The sequence below is a fragment of the Plectropomus leopardus genome, chromosome 21 (assembly GCF_008729295.1).
Source record: "Plectropomus leopardus isolate mb chromosome 21, YSFRI_Pleo_2.0, whole genome shotgun sequence".
NCBI lineage: Eukaryota > Metazoa > Chordata > Actinopteri > Perciformes > Serranidae > Plectropomus > Plectropomus leopardus.
The window spans coordinates 16,381,768-16,403,161 of record NC_056483.1 but is presented as its reverse complement, the minus strand read 5'-3'; the positions used below and the strand labels follow the sequence as shown (position 1 = coordinate 16,403,161).

The 21,394-nt window shown below is 37.1% G+C and overlaps 1 protein-coding gene across 1 annotated transcript in view; it reads left to right on the top strand.

Annotated features, from left to right (window-relative positions):
• bmp6 (bone morphogenetic protein 6) overlaps window positions 1–9,676 on the top strand; it is a 54,160-nt gene extending 44,484 nt beyond the window's left edge. Inside the window, exons 5-7 of the mRNA XM_042510300.1 lie at window positions 3,758–3,834; window positions 5,442–5,552; window positions 6,727–9,676. Of these exons, the coding sequence (XP_042366234.1) occupies window positions 3,758–3,834; window positions 5,442–5,552; window positions 6,727–6,876 (338 nt within the window). The 3' untranslated portion in view covers window positions 6,877–9,676. The remainder of the gene's footprint in view (window positions 1–3,757; window positions 3,835–5,441; window positions 5,553–6,726) is intronic.
• Window positions 9,677–21,394: the final 11,718 nt, after the last annotated feature.

Here is a 21,394-nt window from a genome sequence, read left to right as displayed (position 1 = left end):
GCTTGGAAAAAGTGGTTTGCTTATGGTTTAATAATCCTTCGAACAGAATATCTGACTGCACAGGATACTTAACCCTTGAAACATAAGTAGATTTGCCTGGTTGCTTTCGAAAACATTAAAAGATGGAACATACCTATGATGGCTGAAATATTAGGAAGACATTTTTAAAAAGTTAAAGAAAACTACCTGAAAATTAGTAAGTGAAAGAAAGAAAAACAAAATAAAAAACAAAAACAAAAAAGGAAAAGGGGAAAAAGGAAAACAACAACAAATAAAAAAATATAACACTGCAACATATTTTTAAATATATCATTTTGATAATTTATAGTTTTGTCACCTAAACATTTTTCCCTCTCTTTTTAAAAATAATTTTCTAAATTTCTTGCAATTTTTGGAATGTTTCTTACCAAGTTGCTCATTAAATTTTTTCCCATGTGTTTGACTTTGCTCAGAGTTACAAGGTTTTAATACTTGTGAAAGTCATCTGACCCCAGCACAATAAAAATATGTAAATTTGCTCCAGCTTTCAAGGGGTTAACCAATGGAGAATTTTATTTTGATGGTGCATTTTTTCTGTCTCAGCACGCAAATCTTGCTCATGCCAAACAGGCAGCTGTGTGCAGACTGAAGTCTAAAAAAATCAAATGAGATGATCAGATTTTACCACTCTGCCTGCAACCACACAAACCTCATGAGGAACCAGTGTATTAATAGCTACTGTGTGGCAGTCTGAGTAGTGTGCAGGCAGCCTCATTCACCCTCCACCCTGGGCTGAGATTTGACCCAAAGCTGAATGTCACGCACCATAAACTAGACCTGGATGAAGGAGCAGGAGGTCTCTGAGAGTGTGTGTGTATAATATGGGTGTGTGTAGTTTGAGCCAGTGTGTATGTCAGCCCAACTTTATTAAAACCCCACCGCTCCATTTTGCAGTTCGACTCATAAATCTTTACACATTAACTGTGTGAAAGCCCTATTGTCCTGTAGTATTGTAACGTGTCAATTCCTCTTTTTATAAACATCTCCTCAAGTTCATGTCAGGTCAGCCAAGTCACTCAGCCAATCAGCTTACAGCTTTCAAGGGCACGTTTTCCTCTGTCCTTGGATGTTTCCTGTATATAAACAATGTACACACTGCCAATGTGCCTTACAGTACAAGGAAAAAAAAGGTGGATTTTTTTTTGTTGTTGTAATAATTGTAGGAAAAATCAGTACAATCCTACAGCAGCTGGTCTAGGACCAGCCTGTTTCCTCATCTGTAAAGGTCTCCATATAGTAAATCTGTTAGATCCAAATGCTCTCTGCTGTTGAAGACTTTGGCAGATCAGTCAGTCCGCAGGGAGGCAGGACGAGCACATGTGACCCAGTATCATCTGCACACACACGGAGCCAAACATGCGTGCCTGAATCCACAGCACTCACACACACACATATAAACTCTGTATTTCCACATTAGCAGACACCCATTGAACTGCCCTTCCTATTGGAAAGGAAGCAACTGTAAACTAGGGAAACACCTGACTGTATTTGATGGTTGCAGATGACCATTTGACCTCAGCCAGCAGCCGTCTGCCTTGACCAGTCGCACCTTTCATTTCCTGTCTCTTACAGAATTAACCCGCCTAATCAGATGACATATTCATGTTATCACTGTGCTGTCGAGAGCATTTTTAGTGCAGATGGTGGAGACTGTGTTAGTGCCATGCTCTACTTAGCTCCTCTCTGTCTCTTTTCCCTCTCTCCTCATTTACTTCAAGCTGAGGTGAATCCAAGTGACAAATCCAACTTGCTCTCCCTCCCTCTCTCTGTCTGTCTCTTTTTCTTACTTGAGGCGAGTCCAGCTAAAACACACATAGTCACAAGTCTGGGCAGTGCGGTCAGAGCGTCTGTTCAAAATGAAATTTGATTTGATGATGAAATCTTAATGCAACTAGCGCTGGTGAATTTAATTTACAACTCTTCGGTTTAATGAGTGGCTTGGCTGTTAAACAGATAAACATCAGGTCATTTGTGAGTGTATGTGTGTGTATTTGTGTATGTACAGTAAGTGCCAGTGGTTACGAATGATAGACGTGGAGATTCAGGGACCCAACATCAATGACCCTTACATAATTGTGTCTGTGTATGCAGTGTGTGTGTGTGTGTGTGTCCAACTCCAGCTGACTAAACAAGGCTGCTGTTGGTGAGTTAGTGAGGTGAGTGGCTGTGACTGAGTGACAAATCTTCATCTGCAGTCTGACTCACTCACTTTTTTTTTCTCTGACACACGCACACACAAACTTTTGAGGTACAAAAAAAAAACAATCAGATGATGTTTTTCACGTGTATGGACCTAAATCTATAATTATTTGCTTGTCTATATACCATGGCATCATGGCATTTGTTTCTTGTTGTAACTGCGGTTAAGTGCATTTCTTTAGTTGAACAGATCCTCTGTATTTCTTGTCCATGAGAAGCAAATAGCTATGTTTGCATGATTTGACAGGATAAGTGGCTGCACCAAACAGGCTGACGATGCAAAGAGCAAATGTAAAAACTAGCAAATGTCACTTTTGGATGTGAGAGCCAGCTGCATCAAAACTCAAAGCTGTAAAAAATGTTTTTTCTTGCAGTGTGTAAAGTTATTGTAGCCTACATATCTTAAGCACTAACTCTACTCTAGGCTAAACACAGAGTCAGAAACCAGTATTGTAACCCTAATGACAAGTGACACAAAAAAACAACAAAAATAGGCAACCACCGAATGGTTTTCAGCCAAAACAGTTGGTTAACAGTTTTATAATTAACATTGCAATGTGAGAATGTGCAGACCAATGACCAGCTACAATTAGAATAACTTGCGGGCTTAAGGCTGAAGTGTTACTGAAGGCATCATGGGGCCACCAAGAAGCCAAGCGTAGGGTGGATTTTAAGGGACGACTCCTCCACCACATGGGGCGTGTGGATGAAGCTCTTTTGAGAATACAGGACTTCAGCTGCTTGCATTTTCCTGCTCATTGTCTTTCACTGGGAGGTTTGTGAAGAGTAAAAATAATCACAACAATAAAATCAATGAGGCGAGACAGAGAGTGCGGGAGAGAGAGCCCTTGAAACGTCAGTGGAAAGTCAGTGTCACCGTCTTGACTTCAGCGCGGTGACCGATGCCAGCAATGACCTCCACGACTGTGAAAACCAAACCTATACCTGGGACTGTCTGCTGCCGTCTGCCTCGCTGCTGCAGAGTGGAACGGAGATAATTAAGAACAAACTGCAGGGCGGCAGAGTCCATAAACACAGTTGTGTCATTGTGTCACCACTTGAGCTCGCACCAAGCAATATTTGAATGCTGATGAATTCAATTAGGCATGCGTTCAAATGCATTAAACAGCAGATGAATGTGAAGCACGTAGAGCGCACTGACCGCTGTAATAACCATTTGTGCCTGTGCTCTGGTGGACGCCCTTACATGTCTCCACCCAGTGCATTACATGAGGCGGATCGTGTTGTTCTTCTGCTCTGAGACACTGAATGTCATGAGTCACTTCCAAGAGGTTTAATTGGGATTTTTTTTTTTTTAATGCATCATTTACCCAAGGGAAGGGTTTTTGCTGAGTGTATTTTACCATCAGTCACATAGTGGGAAACATTTCAAACATTGATTGCCACATGTAGTCACGTTGGGCAGTGAGAAAGATGTGAACAACATTACATAGATGTTTAACATGAGTGTGTGTGTGTAAGATACAATGTCCTATTAATTTCTGTTTTTTTGTTGCAGATTACAACAGCAGCGATCAGAAGACCGCATGCAGAAGACATGAGCTCTACGTCAGCTTTAGAGAGCTGGGCTGGCAGGTAACCAACATTTTCTTATTCAGTACATCCAAACAGGTCCTAAGGCATGTGTGGTTAACAGGTGAGGTAGTCTCTTTAGGGCTAGTTTGATATTCTAGTTCATGTTTACTGACAGGCAGATACTTGACTGTATGCAGGACAATTTAAGAGGCCAACAACAATACATTTGACTTTTAAATACCGAATTTGGTTCACCGAGGATCGACAGACACGCAATGTTGGATGCAAATCTACACAATAGGGATGACTGTGGATATCTTGCATAATCAAGTCTCCCTCTGTGCATACATACAAGTCTAGCAGGCACAAAGAGTTTGCAGAAATAACACGAGGGAGTAAAATGCACAGATGTTTCAGCTATGTCTCTTTCAATGTGCAATAACCATTAAGCTTCAGGACCAAGTTGTTTTATACTGTTAGCAGTAATAACTGTCAATCACTTTTTCACCAGAAGGTGTAATAAGTAGCTGCCTCCTGTAAGATACTTTAGGCATCCTAGCTGTTGATGACTCAAATTCTCCTGATATGAAAAGGACGCTGTTACGTTTTCCTGTAAACCAACAAAATGTATGTTTACATTCACTCACTGTGTGTATCCTTGAGGTCTAACAAACATGTCAAATGCAATAAAACATTTGCAAAGCTGATTTTTAAATACTTTAAATCCTACATTCATGTTTACTCAACTGCAGTCTTCTTCTTTGCTGTCTTCACTGTCACATTGCAGTAGATTAAAAGTCAAAAGATTGAAAACTAAACAACTATTACACACTACATTAAAGCTGAAACATCTGTGCATTTTACTCTCCTGTGGTGATTGTAATTACTGAAAAAACAAAGTCCACCCTGACAGATTAGTGTCAGTTCCTCTTGATCAGATCATTTACTGCAAAGTCACATTGAAAACACCAGTGAGACTCAGGCTGATAGGAAACTAGTGCTGCCAAACATCGGTGATCGAAAAAGAAAAAGTCAGCTAAAGTAGCTTTGTGAAAGGAGTTTGTGTGTGTGGTTGCGTGTGCATGTGTGTGTGCATTTGTGTGTTTAAAGCGAGACAGACTGGGGAAGAAATAGAAGGGCAGAGTTACGTACATCCTTCCAAACAAGCTGTGAGCTGTTAACACAGCACTGACATCTAGAGGGAGACTGCCAGCACTCTCTCTCTCATTCACAGTCTCTGTCTGTCTCTCTCTGTCTCATACACACACACACACACACACAGGAAGGGAGCTGGACAGAAAGAGACAGACAGACAGAGAGAGAGAGAGAGATTATTAACACAGACAGGAAGGTGCACTAGATAAAAACACAAAAACAAGTTAGACAGAGGTAAAACATGCAGAGAAGCTGTCGGAGCGAAACAGTAAGATGCAGAGAGGAAGGAAGGAAGGAGGGGAGAAGTATTGCTTCCCTGAGCGATTCCACAGGCAGAAGTGTTTGAGCAGGGACGTCCTTGGAGACGAGATTAACACTGAATATACCAACAGGAGTCTTTTTTTTTATTAAGGAATAACTGCCTACATTCATAAAATAATCAAATAAACAGTGACACTGACAGGACTGACTGACTGAGCTGCCTTTAACGTTTACTGTCATGTTTCTCAAAGGACTGGATTATAGCTCCCGAAGGCTACGCAGCCAACTACTGTGATGGAGAGTGCTCCTTCCCCCTTAATGCCCACATGAACGCCACCAATCACGCCATTGTACAGACCCTGGTAAGACCAACCAAACAGTGTAGGTTTTGTTGTAAGTTTAAGTCCCTGATACTGGACAGATTTTTGAAAGGGATTTAGGAAGATTGCAGCAATCGTGCTACAAGATATAAAAAAAGGCTGCAACTCCGTTTAAAGGGTTGCATTGTAAATGTTTTAAATGACTTCAAAAGGTAACTGCAAGAGCAGAAGAGTTCAGAAATGTGTTGTAGTATTTTCATCGGATGGCTTTGTTTTTATCAGTGTAGTTTTTAGAGCTACATCAGTAACATCAGTACGATTGCCTTCTTTTTTGAGAAATCAAGGTTCATGGTTAAACAATTTGATTACTCATTAACAAGTACAATACAGTAACATACAGTTATCCCAAGAAATACTGCATCCCCAACCCATACAACCATGAAGATAAGTTCACTTTTTATGAAGAGCACTTCTAAGCTTTTGAAAAAAGTTGTCTTTATATGTAAGGGGTTTTTAAAGTATGAGAAAATAACCCAATTATGTCATTATGATGTCATGGGGTTTTCTTGAATTTAGTTTGAAATGTAAAATCTTGTTACAGATTTATACATTTAAAAGACATAAGCATTAAGCAGGCAGGTAGAGTTAAAAAAAAAAAGACTGTTGAGTTGCATTATGGGAAATGTAGTATTTTCTGTCTTTTTTTGGAGCTTCCTGTACTAAAGACCAAAAAACTAGAAAAGTTACAAAAAAGCAAAGACATCTTCTGCTGCTTCGATTTTATTTATTTATTTTAAATCTTTATCTCATAAGTTCCCAAACTAAATGTTATACTGAATTGCTGAGGGCGATTTCTTATATTACTAAGTACCTTGTCAAACTTTCTACTAATTGCAGTTTGACACCTAAAGGGTCTTAAAGGGTGCGTTCGGAAATACTCGCTCTGAGCATCTGAGTGCTCTCCGGCACAAACTGGACCATTTGTTGGAATATACCGTTCGTTTATCCGGGGCACTGTACTCTCGCAGTGTGATAGTGTACTCTGAGCACTCCGCCTGGGAAGACGGAGCAGCAGAGCGCCAGATGGACTGAATGTGCAATGAACTACACTGTTTGTTAATTCACGTAGAGACAGAACGCAACAGCTCTCTCATATTAGTGTGGAGCGTCACATTAGATTTACGAACCCACCCGGTATATTTCCTTTGATTTTCAGGTACACCTGATGAACCCAGAGAACGTACCAAAGCCATGCTGTGCCCCCACCAAGCTCCACGCCATCTCAGTGCTCTATTTCGATGACAACTCCAATGTCATACTGAAGAAATACAAGAACATGGTGGTACGGGCCTGCGGCTGCCACTGACACTGACATCGAGGGTTAACGACGCGTGACTGAAAAGGTTGGGTTGGCAAAGGGCTGAAACTGCACCAGTGACTCCTAGGTGATGTTGACCTCAACTAGACACCAGTTTCCTGCCCAAATCCTTCACCCGCAAGGAATATAAAACCTGAAAGATCATTTATATCTTCTACTCCAACAATCTTGGACAGCTCAAAACGTCAATTTAATCAATAAAACGAACATTTGTCTTCAAGAAGGGACCAATACTGGTGTCACCTTTTGGCGACTTCACGCTGCTCCAGTGTTGAGCCACCAAGTTGTCAGTCACCTTCTCTACTAGCTGTGCAGTCTTCACTTCATGGGTCTGCAACTGAGTGAATGACTGTGTGTGAGTGTGTTGGAGGACAGAGTGTTTAAGTTTGTATATTATGTGTTTATGGAAGTGTGAGTGCATGAGCGCCTAAAGAGGCTACTGCACCTTCTCCCTCATTTAAGAGGGCGAGGGCAAAACTGAACTGTTGTGGGACCAGTCCGAGTGCTGCTTTCTTTCCCTTCTCCGCTCTGGCAGAAAAACATGGTGGATCAGTTCTCAGAGGGGGCTCGGACCCCGGGGAGTTGACTCAGTGTTATCACAACGCTAAAAAACCAACAGTAGTCGGTGACATCACCCGCTTAAATGGCAGAAAATGTGTATAAATGGTTTGAGTGAGATGGGAAAAAACGAACCCCTTTCAGTGCAAATGTTAACTCAAACAATCTAACACTAAGTGAATACATTGGAGTCCGTAGATTCATATTTCCTTCCTCTTTCATAATGTATTTTCTTCTCAAGCCATATTTGCCCTCCTAAAATATAATATGGACTGAACCAAAGTGACCGCAGGCTATTTTAGTTGCGCGCTGCTCCAAATATCCCCTCCGTGTCAATATTTGCCGGGCTCACGCTGAGCTGCGATTCACCGGGCTGGTTCAACATGATGCATGTTGTGGCTAAACTGATGTTTTTCTCCAAAGAACCGAAGAATACAGCCTTATCCCTCCGACATACCGCAAATGGCCATTTCCATGTTGCTGCACTCGCAGAGTTAACAAACGCTTCCACCCCTGACAACCCATCAAGACATTGTGGAAAAACATTTAGCGAGTCAAAAACAGCCGGCTTAGCTGCGTCTGTGCCAGCCTTCTGAAATTAGCTCTTTGCTTTTTCAACCCTGAGGGTAAAATTATGTTGAGATTTGTGTCCAGTGGCAACGTCTGTCCAATTGAGCATGTTACTGTGAGCTTTGAATGACATGGAGTTTTTTTTTTTTTAAGAGAGCATATTTTATTGACAAACTAATACCAAGAAGAATCAAAATACCTTACGTGCCTAACCAATCATAAATTACAAAATATACCTCTGGTAAGCTGCTGTTTACATTTGTGATCATGTTTAGACTGTTTTTTTTTGTAAATACTTGTACATTCTCATCTTATTTATTGCACCTTTTATTAAAAAGAAAAATCACATACCTTATTAACAGAGACAGATGCAAAAACGAAATGAATACAAACTTATTTTTGAAATTTTTTTTTTATTATAAAATCTCATGTTACAACTTGCCATTATTCACTCTTTTTGTACAAAATCCATGGGTAGTGCACAACCCATGACTCACAAGGACAAAATACTTCTGTCACTGGAGTTTCTTAGACCATGTGCTATCCATAAAAACTTTTACTGAGAAAAACAAACACTGCCGTGTGACTGTTTGTGTGTACCTGCGTCAGATGATAAATGGTGGGCAACATCATGCAGCACAAACTTTTTACATAATCTCAGTTAATCAGAGTCAAAACGCATTTGCAGTGTCATGGGCGCTAATATTACTATTATTCTCTATCAAAACCAGGTCATTGAAAGATTACACTTTTGCCTTTGAATGGTGAAACAAAGGTTAACTTTCATGCAAATTGTGAGTTGATTGATGGTTATGATACTGCAGAACCATAATGCATTCCTGTCAGAAACAAAAATATTTCCCAATTGTCTTAAACCAGATGCTCATAAAATCTTGTTTTCTGAATTAATTAGATTATCTTGTCTGTTTTTTTCCATTTCAAAAAAATAAATTGTCTAATTAATTCAGACATTTTCTTCCCATGAAAACTTGAAGACTCAGATTATTATCTTCTGATGTCTGATAAACAGAGTTAATGCATTATGCTTTGAGAGGAAAAAGTCTCACCAATAGTTATAGTTATAGTGGGAAACCAGCAAGCGACCAACAAGTTATGGTTTATTTTAGTTGCAACTATTAAATGATGCCTCGTTTTCAGATCATTTTACTGGATAGTGGGACTTAAAAAAACAGCAGCTCCAATGAAACATCACAAGGAGCTTTGATTGACAGTCCGGTGCTCCAACCAAAGTCGAGCTCAGTTTCTTGTGCAGAAGATCCTGAACTTAAACTGCAGGCTTTACTCTCATAACGAAGTGAACCAACAGGCTTCTACTTCACTTACTGATTACAAATTTATATGTGAAATGTACCAGAAAAACCTTGACATCACAGGAGTCAGCCAATAAGAAAGATGCATCATTATGAGGAGAAAGTCTGTGAAATGTGATCAAACCTAACAACGATGTCTTCGTCACAACTCCTGCTAGTTGGTATGACTGCGTGACTTGAGTTGAATTATTTTATTTTTTTCATTAATTTTTTTTTTATTAAACTCTCTAATACGGCCTTCTTTTTCCCCCCCCATTTTTAGTCAAATACGAACTTTTTTTGTAGATTTTATGACATGGCATTTTCGTTGTGCTTTATTTTATTACTGACTGTACCATCACATTTTTCTTTTGAATTTTTATGACAAACCACACGAGGCCTTCTTTTGACATAGTATAACACAGACCTTTTTTTCTTTTTTGTTACATACTTTACATGACTTTTGCTCATACCTCTGTAGAAAAAAAGTTACGACACACTGTATTATGACATTTATCATTTGACATTACAAGCATAATATGAAAGCATGACATGACTTAATATGACTTCTTAAGCTATTTTGGACAGCATTTTATTCTAGTATAAACATACTGTATGGTTATTTTGGATGACATACTATATGATGACGGTTTTGTGCCATTTTGAACCATATGATATAAATGATGCTTTTGCAGGATTTTGAACCACATATTACACTATGATGTTGATGTGCAGTTTTGGGCATCATGCTATAGTGTGATCTTTTTAGAAAGTCTTTGCATAACATGCAGACCTAACTTCCACAGATAAATGAGCAGCGTGCAGGAAATATATAGTCATACTACGACATTTTCCATGATTGTTTATTGATACACTAAATAATGACGTTTCTCCATGATTTTAGACATGCTATACAATGTGGTTTTCATCTGTTTTTTGGACATCCGTCATTTTTTCAAAACGCTATATTGTGGTGTTTTTGCACATTTTTTTTACATTCTATACTATCGTGTTTCAACATGCTATTTTATGTGGTTTTCAGCTGTTTTTTGGACATGTCTTGCTTTTTTCATTTTTTCCATATGCTATTTTACAAGTTTCTGGGTCATTTGGGGGTGTTTTTTCAACACTGTATAAGATAACAAGCCTCTAAATGCTATGCGAAATGGTTCTAAGCTGCTTTTTGGACATGTCAGAGTTTGAAATTTTTTGCCATAGTGTTGTCTTACTATTTTGGTCATTTTTTCAAGATGCTTTTTTATGGGTTTTTGGGCCTTGGGGGGATGTTTTTATCAACAATGTATACTATAACAGACCTCCACATGCTGTACCAAGTGGTTTTCTACAGTTTTTGGACATCTTGAATTTTGACATTTTTCTTCATACTATAGTCTTGCTTTTTTGATCATTTGTTGACATTTTTGCCTTAATATAGCCTTGCCTTTTCGGTCATTTTTTTGACGTGCATTTTTATGCTGTTTTTGGCAGTTTTTGCTGAAACTATGCTATAGCGTGTTTCGGTACGCTATTTTATCCTGTTTTAACGTGTTTTAAGCTGTTTTTGGGACATGTCATTTTTGACATTTTTGCCTTACTATAGCCTTGCCTTTTCGGTCATTTTTTTTACATGTAATTTTATGCTTTTTTTGGCCGTTTTTGCAACAAACTATGCTATAGCGTGTCTCTGCACGCTATTTTATTCTGTTTAATGGTTTTTTAACCTGTTTTTGGGACGTGCCATTTTTTGACATTTTTGCCTTACTATAGCCTTGCCTTTTCGGTCATTTTTTTATGTGCATTTTTATGCTGTTTTTGGCCGTTTTTTGCAACAAACTATGCTATGGCGTGTTTCGGCACGCTATTTTATTCTGTTTTGACGTGTTTTTTCAAGTGTTTTTGGGACATGTCATTTTTGACATTTTTGCCTTACTATAGCCTTGCCTTTTTGTCATAATTTTTTTGACATGCATTTTTATGCTGTTTTTGGCCGTTTTTGCAATAAACTATGCTATAGCGTGTTTCGGCACGCTATTTTATCCGTTTTGAGGTTTTTTAAGCTTTTTTTGGGGACATGTCATTTTTGACATTTTTGCCTTACTATAGCCTTGCCTTTTCGGTCATTTTTTTCAGGTGCATTATTATGCTTTTTTTGGTCGTTTTTGCAACAAACTATGCCATAGCGTGTTTCGGCACGCTATTTTATTCTGTTTTAACATGTTTTAAGCTGTTTTTGGGACATGCCATTTTTTGACATTTTTGCCTTACTATAGCCTTGCTTTTCGGTCATTTTTTTGACGTGCATTTTTATGCTGTTTTTGGCCGTTTTTGCAACAAACTATGCTATAGCGTGTTTCGGCACGCTATTTTATTCTGTTTTGCAGTGTTTTTTTAAGCTGTTTTTGGGACATGTCATTTTTGACATTTTTGCCTTACTATAGCCTTGCCTTTTTGGTCATTTTTTTGACGTGCATTTTTATGCTGTTTTTGGCCGTTTTTGCAACAAACTATGCTATAGCGTGTTTCGGCACGCTATTTTATTCTGTTTAAACGTGTTTTAAGCTGTTTTTTGGACATGTCATTTTTGACATTTTTGCCTTACTATAGCCTTGCCTTTTCGGTCATTTTTTTTTCAGGTGCATTTTTATGCTTTTTTTGGCCGTTTTTGCAACAAACTATGCTATAGCGTGTTTCGGCACGCTATTTTATCTGTTTTGAGGTATTTTAAGCTTTTTTTGGGACATGTCATTTTTGACATTTTTGCCTTACTATAGCCTTGCCTTTTTGGTCATTTTTTTTTCAGGTGCATTTTTATGCTGCTTTTTTGGCGTTTTTGCAACAAACTATGCTATAGCGTGTTTCGGCACGCTATTTTATTCTGTTTTGAACGTGTTTTAAGCTTTTTTTGGGACATGTCATTTTTGACATTTTTGCCTTACTATAGCCTTGCCTTTTTGGTCATTTTTTTGACGTGCATTTTTATGCTGTTTTTGGCAGTTTTTGCAACAAACTATGCTATAGCGTGTTTCGGCACGCTATTTTATTCTGTTTTAACATGTTTTAAGCTGTTTTTTTGGACATGCCATTTTTGACATTTTTGCCTTACTATAGCCTTGCCTTTTTGTCATTTTTTTGAATGCATTTTTATGCTGTTTTTGGCAGTTTTTGCAACAAAAACTATGCTATAGCGTGTTTCGGCACGCTATTTTATTCTGTTTTGAGGTACTTTTTAAGCTTTTTTGGGACATGTCATTTTTGACATTTTTGCCTTACTATAGCCTTGCCTTTTCGGTCATTTTTTTTCAAGGTGCATTTTTATGCTTTTTTTTGGCCGTTTTTGCAATAAACTATGCTATTGCGTGTTTTGGCACACTTTTTATCCTGTTTTAACTGTTTTAAGCTTTTTTTGGACATGTCATTTTTGACATTTTTGCCCTTACTATAGCCTTGCCTTTTCGGTCATTTTTTTGACGTACATTTTTATGCTGTTTTTGGCAGTTTTTGCAATAAACTATGCTATAGCGTGTTTCGACACGGTATTTTGTTCTGTTTTAAGGTGTTTTAAGCTGTTTTTGGGAATGCATTTTTGACATTTTTGCCTTACTATAGCCTTGCCTTTTCGGTCATTTTTTTTGACGTGCATTTTTATGCTGTTTTTTGGCAGTGTTTGCAACAAACTATGCTATAGCGTGTTTCGGCACGCTATTTTATTCTGTTTTGAGGTGTTTTCAGTTGTTTTTGGGACATGCCATTTTTTGACATTTTTGCCTTACTAATGAGCTTGCTTTTTTGGTCATTTTTTTCAGGTGCATTTTTATGCTTTTTTTTTTGGCCGTTTTTGCAAGAAAAGGACTATGCTATAGCGTGTTTTGGCACGCTATTTTATCCTGTTTTAAATGTGTTTTAAGCTGTTTTTGGGACATGTCATTTTTGACATTTTTGCCTTACTATAGCCTTGCCTTTCGGTCATTTTTTTGACGTGCATTTTTATGCTGTTTTTGGCAGTTTTTGCAACAAACTATGCTATGGCGTGTTTCGGCACGCTATTTCATTCTGTTTTGAGGTGTTTTAAGCTTTTTTTTGGGACATGCCATTTTTTGACATTTTTTGCCTTACTATAGCCTTGCCTTTTTGGTCATTTTTTTGACATGTGCATTTTTATGCTGTTTTTGGCAGTTTTTGCAAAAACTATGCTATAGCGTGTTTTCGGCACGCTATTTTATCCTGTTTTAAGATGTTTTAAGCTGTTTTTGGGACATGACATTTTTGACATTTTTGCCTTACTATAGCCTTGCCTTTTCGGTCATTTTTTTTTACGTGCATTTTTTATGCTTTTTTTTGGCCGTTTTTGCAACAAACTATGCTATAGCGTGTTTTGGCATGCTATTTTATCCTGTTTTAATGTGTTTTAAGCTATTTTTGGGACATGTCATTTTTGACATTTTTGCCTTACTATAGCCTTGCCTTTTCGGTCATTTTTTTGACAGTGCATTTTTATGCTGTTTTTGGCAGTTTTTGCAACAAACTATGCTATAGCGTGTTTCGGCACGCTATTTTATTCTGTTTTGAGGTGTTTTCAAGTTGTTTTTGGGACATGCCATTTTTGACATTTTTGCCTTACTATAGCCTTGCCTTTTTGGTCATTTTTTTCAGGTGCATTATTTTATGCTGTTTTTGGCCGTTTTTGCAACAAACTATGCTATAGCGTGTTTCGGCACGCTATTTTATCCTTTTTAACATGTTTTAAGCTGTTTTTGGGACATGCCATTTTTGACATTTTTGCCTTACTATAGCCTTGCCTTTTTGGTCATTTTTTTCAGGTGCATTTTTATGCTTTTTTTGGCCGTTTTTGCAATAAACTATGCTATAGCGTGTTTCGGCACGCTATTTTTTCCTGTTTTAAGGTGTTTTAAGCTGTTTTTGGGACATGCATTTTTTGACATTTTTGCCTTACTATAGCCTTGCCTTTTCGGTCATTTTTTTTGACGTGCATTTTTATGCTGTTTTTGGCAGTTTTTGCAATAAAACTATGCTATAGCGTGTTTCGGCACGCTATTTTATTCTGTTTTGAGGTGTTTTAAGCTGATTTTTGGGACATGCCATTTTTGACATTTTTGCCTTACTATAGCCTTGCCTTTTGGTCATTTTTTTGACGTGCATTTTTATGCTTTTTTTGGCCGTTTTTTGCAACAAACTATGCTAATAGCGTGTTTCGGCACGCTATTTTATTCTGTTTTGAGGTGTTTTTAAGCTTTTTTTGGGACATGTCATTTTTGACATTTTTGCCTTACTATAGCCTTGCCTTTTCGGTCATTTTTTTTCAGGTGCATTTTTATGCTGCTTTTTGGCCGTTTTTGCAATAAACTATGCTATAGCGTGTTTCGGCACGCTATTTTATCCTGTTTTAACGTGTTTTAAGCTGTTTTTGGGACATGCCATTTTTGACATTTTTGCCTTACTATAGCCTTGCCTTTTTGGTCATTTTTTTGACGTGCATTTTATATGCTGTTTTTGGCAGTTTTTGCAACAAACTATGCTATAGCGTGTTTCGGCACGCTATTTTATCCTGTTTTAGGTTTTTAAGCTTTTTTTGGGACATGTCATTTTTGACATTTTTGCCTTACTATAGCCTTGCCTTTTCGGTCATTTTTTTGACGTGCATTTTTATGCTGTTTTTGGCAGTTTTTGCAACAAACTATGCTATAGCGTGTTTCGGCACGCTATTTTATCCTGTTTTAACGTGTTTTAAGCTGTTTTTGGGACATGTCATTTTTGACATTTTTGCCTTACTATAGCCTTGCCTTTTCGGTCATTTTTTTGACGTGCATTATTATGCTTTTTTTGGCCGTTTTTGCAACAAACTATGCTATAGCGTGTTTCGGCACGCTATTTTATTCTGTTTTGAGGTATTTTTAAGCTTTTTTTGGGACATGTCATTTTTGACATTTTTGCCTTACTATAGCCTTGCCTTTTCGGTCATTTTTTTTCAGGTGCATTTTTATGCTTTTTTTGGCCGTTTTTGCAACAAACTATGCTATAGCGTGTTTCGGCACGCTATTTTATCCTGTTTTAACGTGTTTTAAGCTGTTTTTGGGACATGTCATTTTTGACATTTTTGCCTTACTATAGCCTTGCCTTTTCGGTCATTTTTTTTGACGTGCATTTTTATGCTGTTTTTGGCCGTTTTTGCAACAAAACTATGCTATAGCGTGTTTCGGCACGCTATTTTATTCTGTTTTAACGTGTTTTAAGCTATTTTTGGGACATGTCATTTTTGACATTTTTGCCTTACTATAGCCTTGCTTTTTCGGTCATTTTTTGACAGTGCATTTTTATGCTGTTTTTTGGCAGTTTTTGCAACAAACTATGCTATAGCGTGTTTCGGCACGCTATTTTATCTGTTTTGAGGTGTTTTAAGCTGTTTTTGGGACATGTGCCATTTTTTGACATTTTTGCCTTACTATAGCCTTGCCTTTTCGGTCATTTTTTTTCAGGTGCATTTTTATGCTTTTTTTGGCCGTTTTTGCAACAAACTATGCTATAGCGTGTTTTGGCACGCTATTTTATCCTGTTTTAACATGTTTTAAGCTGTTTTTTGGGACATGTCATTTTTGACATTTTTGCCTTACTATAGCCTTGCCTTTTTTGTCATTTTTTTGACGTGCATTTTTATGCTGTTTTTGGCAGTTTTTGCAATAAACTATGCTATAGCGTGTTTTCGGCACGCTATTTTATTCTGTTTTAACGTGTTTTAAGCTGTTTTTGGGACATGTCATTTTTTGACATTTTTGCCTTACTATAGCCTTGCCTTTTCGGTCATTTTTTTTTACGACATGCATTTTTATGCTGTTTTTTGGCAGTTTTTGCAACAAACTATGCTATAGCGTGTTTCGGCACGCTATTTTATTCTGTTTTGAGGTGTTTTAAGCTTTTTTTGGGACATGTCATTTTTGACATTTTTGCCTTACTATAGCCTTGCCTTTTCGGTCATTTTTTTGACGTGCATTTTTATGCTGTTTTTGGCCGTTTTTGCAACAAACTATGCTATAGCGTGTTTCGGCACGCTATTTTATCCTGTTTTAACGTGTTTTAAGCTGTTTTTGGGACATGCCATTTTTTGACATTTTTGCCTTACTATAGCCTTGCCTTTTCGGTCATTTTTTTTCAGGTGCATTTTTATGCTTTTTTTGGCCGATTTTGCAACAAACTATGCTATAGCGTGTTTTGGCACGCTATTTTATTCTGTTTTAACGTGTTTTAAGCTGTTTTTTGGACATGTCATTTTTGACATTTTTGCCTTACTATAGCCTTGCCTTTTCGGTCATTTTTTTGACGTGCATTTTTATGCTGTTTTTGGCAGTGTTTTGCAACAAACTATGCTATAGCGTGTTTCGGCACGCTATTTTATTCTGTTTTGAGGTGTTTTCAGCTGTTTTTGGGACATGCATTTTTTGACATTTTTGCCTTACTATAGCCTTGCCTTTTTGGTCATATTTTTTCAGGTGCATTATTATGCTTTTTTTGGCCGTTTTTGCAACAAACTATGCTATAGCGTGTTTTGGCACGCTATTTTATCCTGTTTTAAAACGTGTTTTAAGCTATTTTTGGGACATGTCATTTTTGACATTTTTGCCTTACTATAGCCTTGCCTTTTCGGTCATTTTTTTGACGTGCATTTTTATGCTGTTTTTTGGCAGTTTTTGCAACAAACTATGCTATGGCGTGTTTCGGCACGCTATTTTATTCTGTTTTGAGGTGTTTTAAGCTTTTTTTGGGACATGCCATTTTTGACATTTTTGCCTTACTATAGCCTTGCCTTTTTGGTCATTTTTTTGAGGTGCATTTTTATGCTGTTTTTGGCCGTTTTTTGCAACAAACTATGCTATAGCGTGTTTCGGCACGCTATTTTATTCTGTTTTGAGGTGTTTTAAGCTGTTTTTGGGACATGTCATTTTTGACATTTTTGCCTTACTATAGCCTTGCCTTTTTGGTCATTTTTTTGACGTGCATTTTATGCTTTTTTTGGCCGTTTTTGCAACAAACTATGCAATAGCGTGTTTCGGCACGCTATTTTATTCTGTTTTGAGGTGTTTTAAGCTTTTTTTTTTGGGACATGTCATTTTTGACATTTTTGCCTTACTATAGCCTTGCCTTTTTGGTCATTTTTTTTTCAGGTGCATTTTTATGCTTTTTTTGGCCGTTTTTGCAACAAACTATGCTATAGCGTGTTTCGGCACGCTATTTTATCCTGTTTTAACGTGTTTTAAGCTGTTTTTGGGACATGCATTTTTGACATTTTTGCCTTACTATAGCCTTGCCTTTTTGGTCATTTTTTTTGACGTGCATTTTTATGCTGTTTTTGGCAGTTTTTGCAACAACTATGCTATAGCGTGTTTTCGGCACGCTATTTTATCTGTTTTGAGGTGTTTTAAGCTTTTTTTGGGACATGTCATTTTTTGACATTTTTGCTTTACTATAGCCTTGCCTTTTCGGTCATTTTTTTTTTTGACGTGCATTATTATGCTTTTTTTGGCCGTTTTTGCAACAAACTATGCTATAGCGTGTTTCGGCACGCTATTTTATCCTGTTTTAACGTGTTTTTAAGCTTTTTTTGGGACATGTCATTTTTGACATTTTTGCCTTACTATAGCCTTGCCTTTTCGGTCATTTTTTTTGACGTGCATTTTTATGCTGTTTTTGGCAGTTTTTGCAACAAACTATGCTATAGCGTGTTTCGGCACGCTATTTTATTCTGTTTTGAGGTGTTTTCAGCTGTTTTTGGGACATGTCCATTTTTTGACATTTTTGCCTTACTATAGCCTTGCCTTTTCGGTCATTTTTTTCAGGTGCATTTTTATGCTTTTTTTGGCCGTTTTTGCAACAAACTATGCTATAGCGTGTTCGGCACGCTATTTTATCCTGTTTTAACGTGTTTTAAGCTGTTTTTGGGACATGTCATTTTTGACATTTTTGCCTTACTATAGCCTTGCCTTTTTGGTCATTTTTTTGACGTGCATTTTTATGCTGTTTTTGGCCGTTTTTGCAACAAACTATGCTATAGCGTGTTTCGGCACGCTATTTTATTCTGTTTTGAGGTGTTTTAAGCTTTTTTTTGGGACATGTCATTTTTGACATTTTTGCCTTACTATAGCCTTGCCTTTTTTTTCATTTTTTTTTCAGGTGCATTATTATGCTGTTTTTTGGCCGTTTTTGCAACAAACTATGCTATAGCGTGTTTCGGCACGCTATTTTATTCTGTTTTGAGGTGTTTTTTCAGTTGTTTTTGGGACATGCCATTTTTTGACATTTTTGCCTTACTATAGCCTTGCCTTTTCGGTCATTTTTTTTCCAGGTGCATTTTTATGCTTTTTTTGGCCGTTTTTGCAACAAACTATGCTATAGCGTGTTTCGGCACGCTATTTTATCCTGTTTTTAACGTGTTTTAAGCTGTTTTTGGGACATGTCATTTTTGACATTTTTGCCTTACTATAACCTTGCCTTTTTTGTCGGTCATTTTTTTGACACGTGCATTTTTATGCTGTTTTTGGCAGTTTTTGCAACAAACTATGCTATAGCGTGTTTCGGCACGCTATTTTATTCTGTTTTGAGGTGTTTTAAGCTTTTTTTGGGACATGTCATTTTTTGACATTTTTGCCTTACTATAGCCTTGCCTTTTTGGTCATTTTTTTTTCTAGACAGGTGCATTTTATTATGCTTTTTTTGGCCGTTTTGCAACAAACTATGCTATAGCGTTTCGGCACGCTATTTTATTCTGTTTTGAGGTGTTTTAAGCTGTTTTTGGGACATGTCATTTTTGACATTTTTTGCCTTACTATAGCCTTGCTTGTTCAGTCTTTTTTTTTTTGACAAGCATTTTTATGCTGTTTTTTGGCTGTTTTTGCAACAAACTATGCTATAGCGTGTTTCGGCACGCTATTTTATTCTGTTTTAAACGTGTTTTAAGCTGTTTTTGGGACATGCCATTTTTTGACATTTTTGCCTTACTATAGCCTTGCCTTTTCGGTCATTTTTTTTCAGGTGCATTATTATGCTTTTTTTGGCCGTTTTTGCAACAAACTATGCTATAGCGTGTCTCGGGCACGCTATTTTTATTCTGTTTTGAGGTGTTTTCAGCTTTTTTTGGGACATTTTTGACATTTTTGCCTTACTATAGCCTTGCCTTTTTGGTCATTTTTTTTGACGTGCATTTTTATGCTGTTTTTGGCAGTTTTTGCAAAAACTATGCTATAGCGTGTTTCGGACGCTATTTTATTCTGTTTTGAGGTGTTTTAAGCTTTTTTGGGAGATGTCATTTTTGACATTTTTGCCTTACTATAGTCTTGCCTATAAAATGTCAAAAAATGGCATGTCCCAAAAACAGGTTAAAAAACCTTTATAACAGAATAAAATAGCGTGCGGAGACACGCTATAGCATAGTTTGTTGCAAAAACGGCCAAAAACAGCATAAAAATGCACGTCAAAAAAATGACCGAAAAGGCAAGGCTATAGTAAGGTAAAAATGTCAAAAATGACATGTCCCAAAACAGCTTAAAAACATGTTAAAACAGGATAAAATAGCGTGCCGAGATACGCTATAGCATAGTTTGTTGCAAAAACAGCCAAAAACAGCATAAAAATGCACGTCAAAAAAATGACCGAAAAGACAAGGCTATAGTAAGGTAAAAATGTCAAAAATGGCATGTCCCAAAAACAACTGAAAACACCTCAAAACAGAATATAATAGCGTGCCGAAACACGCTATTGCATAGTTTGTTGCAAAAAACTGTCCAAAAAAGCATAAAAATGCATGTCAAAAAAAATGACCGAAAAGGCAAGGCTATAGTAAGGTAAAAATGTCAAAAAATGGCATGTCCCAAAAAAAGCTTAAAACACCTTAAAACAGAATAAAATAGCGTGCCGAAGACACGCCATAGCATAATTTTTTTGCAAAAAACTGCCAAAAACAGCATTAAAAATGCACGTCAAAAAAATGACCGAAAAGGCAAGGCTATAGTAAGGCAAAAATGTCAAAAAATGACAGGTCCCAAAAACAACTGAAAACACCTCAAAACAGAATAAAATAGCGTGCCGAAACACGCTATAGCATAGTTTGTTGCAAAAACTGCCAAAAACAGCATAAAAATGCACGTCAAAAAAATGACCACCGAAAGGCAAGGCTATAGTAAGGCAAAAATGTCAAAAATGACATGTCCCAAAAACAGCTTAAAACACCTTAAAACAGAATAAAATAGCGTGCCGAAACACGCTATAGCATAGTTTGTTGCAAAAAAACTGCCAAAAACAGCATAAAAATGCATGTCAAAAAAAAAGACTGAAAAGGCAAGGCCATATAGTAAGGCAAAAATTTCAAAAATGATATGTCCCAAAAACAACTTTTTAAAACACCTAAAAACAGGATAAAATAGCGTGCCAAGACATGCGCAATAGCATAGTTTGTTGCAAAAAACTGCCAAAAACAGCATAAAAATGCACGTCAAAAAATAACCGAAAAGGCAAGGCTATAGTAAGGCAAAAATGTCAAAAAATGACATGTCCCAAAAACAACTGAAAAACACCTTAAAACAGAATAAAATAGCGTGCCGAGACTCGCCATAGCATAATTTTTTGCGAAAAACTGCCAAAAAAAACAGCATAAAAATGCACGTCAAAAAAAAATGACCGAAAAGGCAAGGCTATAGTAAGGCAAAAATGTCAAAAATGACATGTCCCAAAAACAGCTTAAAACACCTTAAAAGACAGAATAAAATAGCGTGCCGTAACACGCCATAGCATAGTTTGTTGCAAAAAACGGCCAAAAACAGCATAAAAATGCATGTCAAAAAAAATGACCGAAAAGGCAAGGCTATAGTAAGGCAAAAATGTCAAAAATTGACATGTCCCAAAAACAGCTTAAAACACCTTAAAACAGAATAAAATAGCGTGCCGAAATACGCTATAGCATAGTTTGTTGCAAAAACTGCCAAAAACAGCATAAAAATGCACGTCAAAAAAATGATGACCGAAAAGGCAAGGCTATAGTAAGGCAAAAATGTCAAAAAATGGCATGTCCC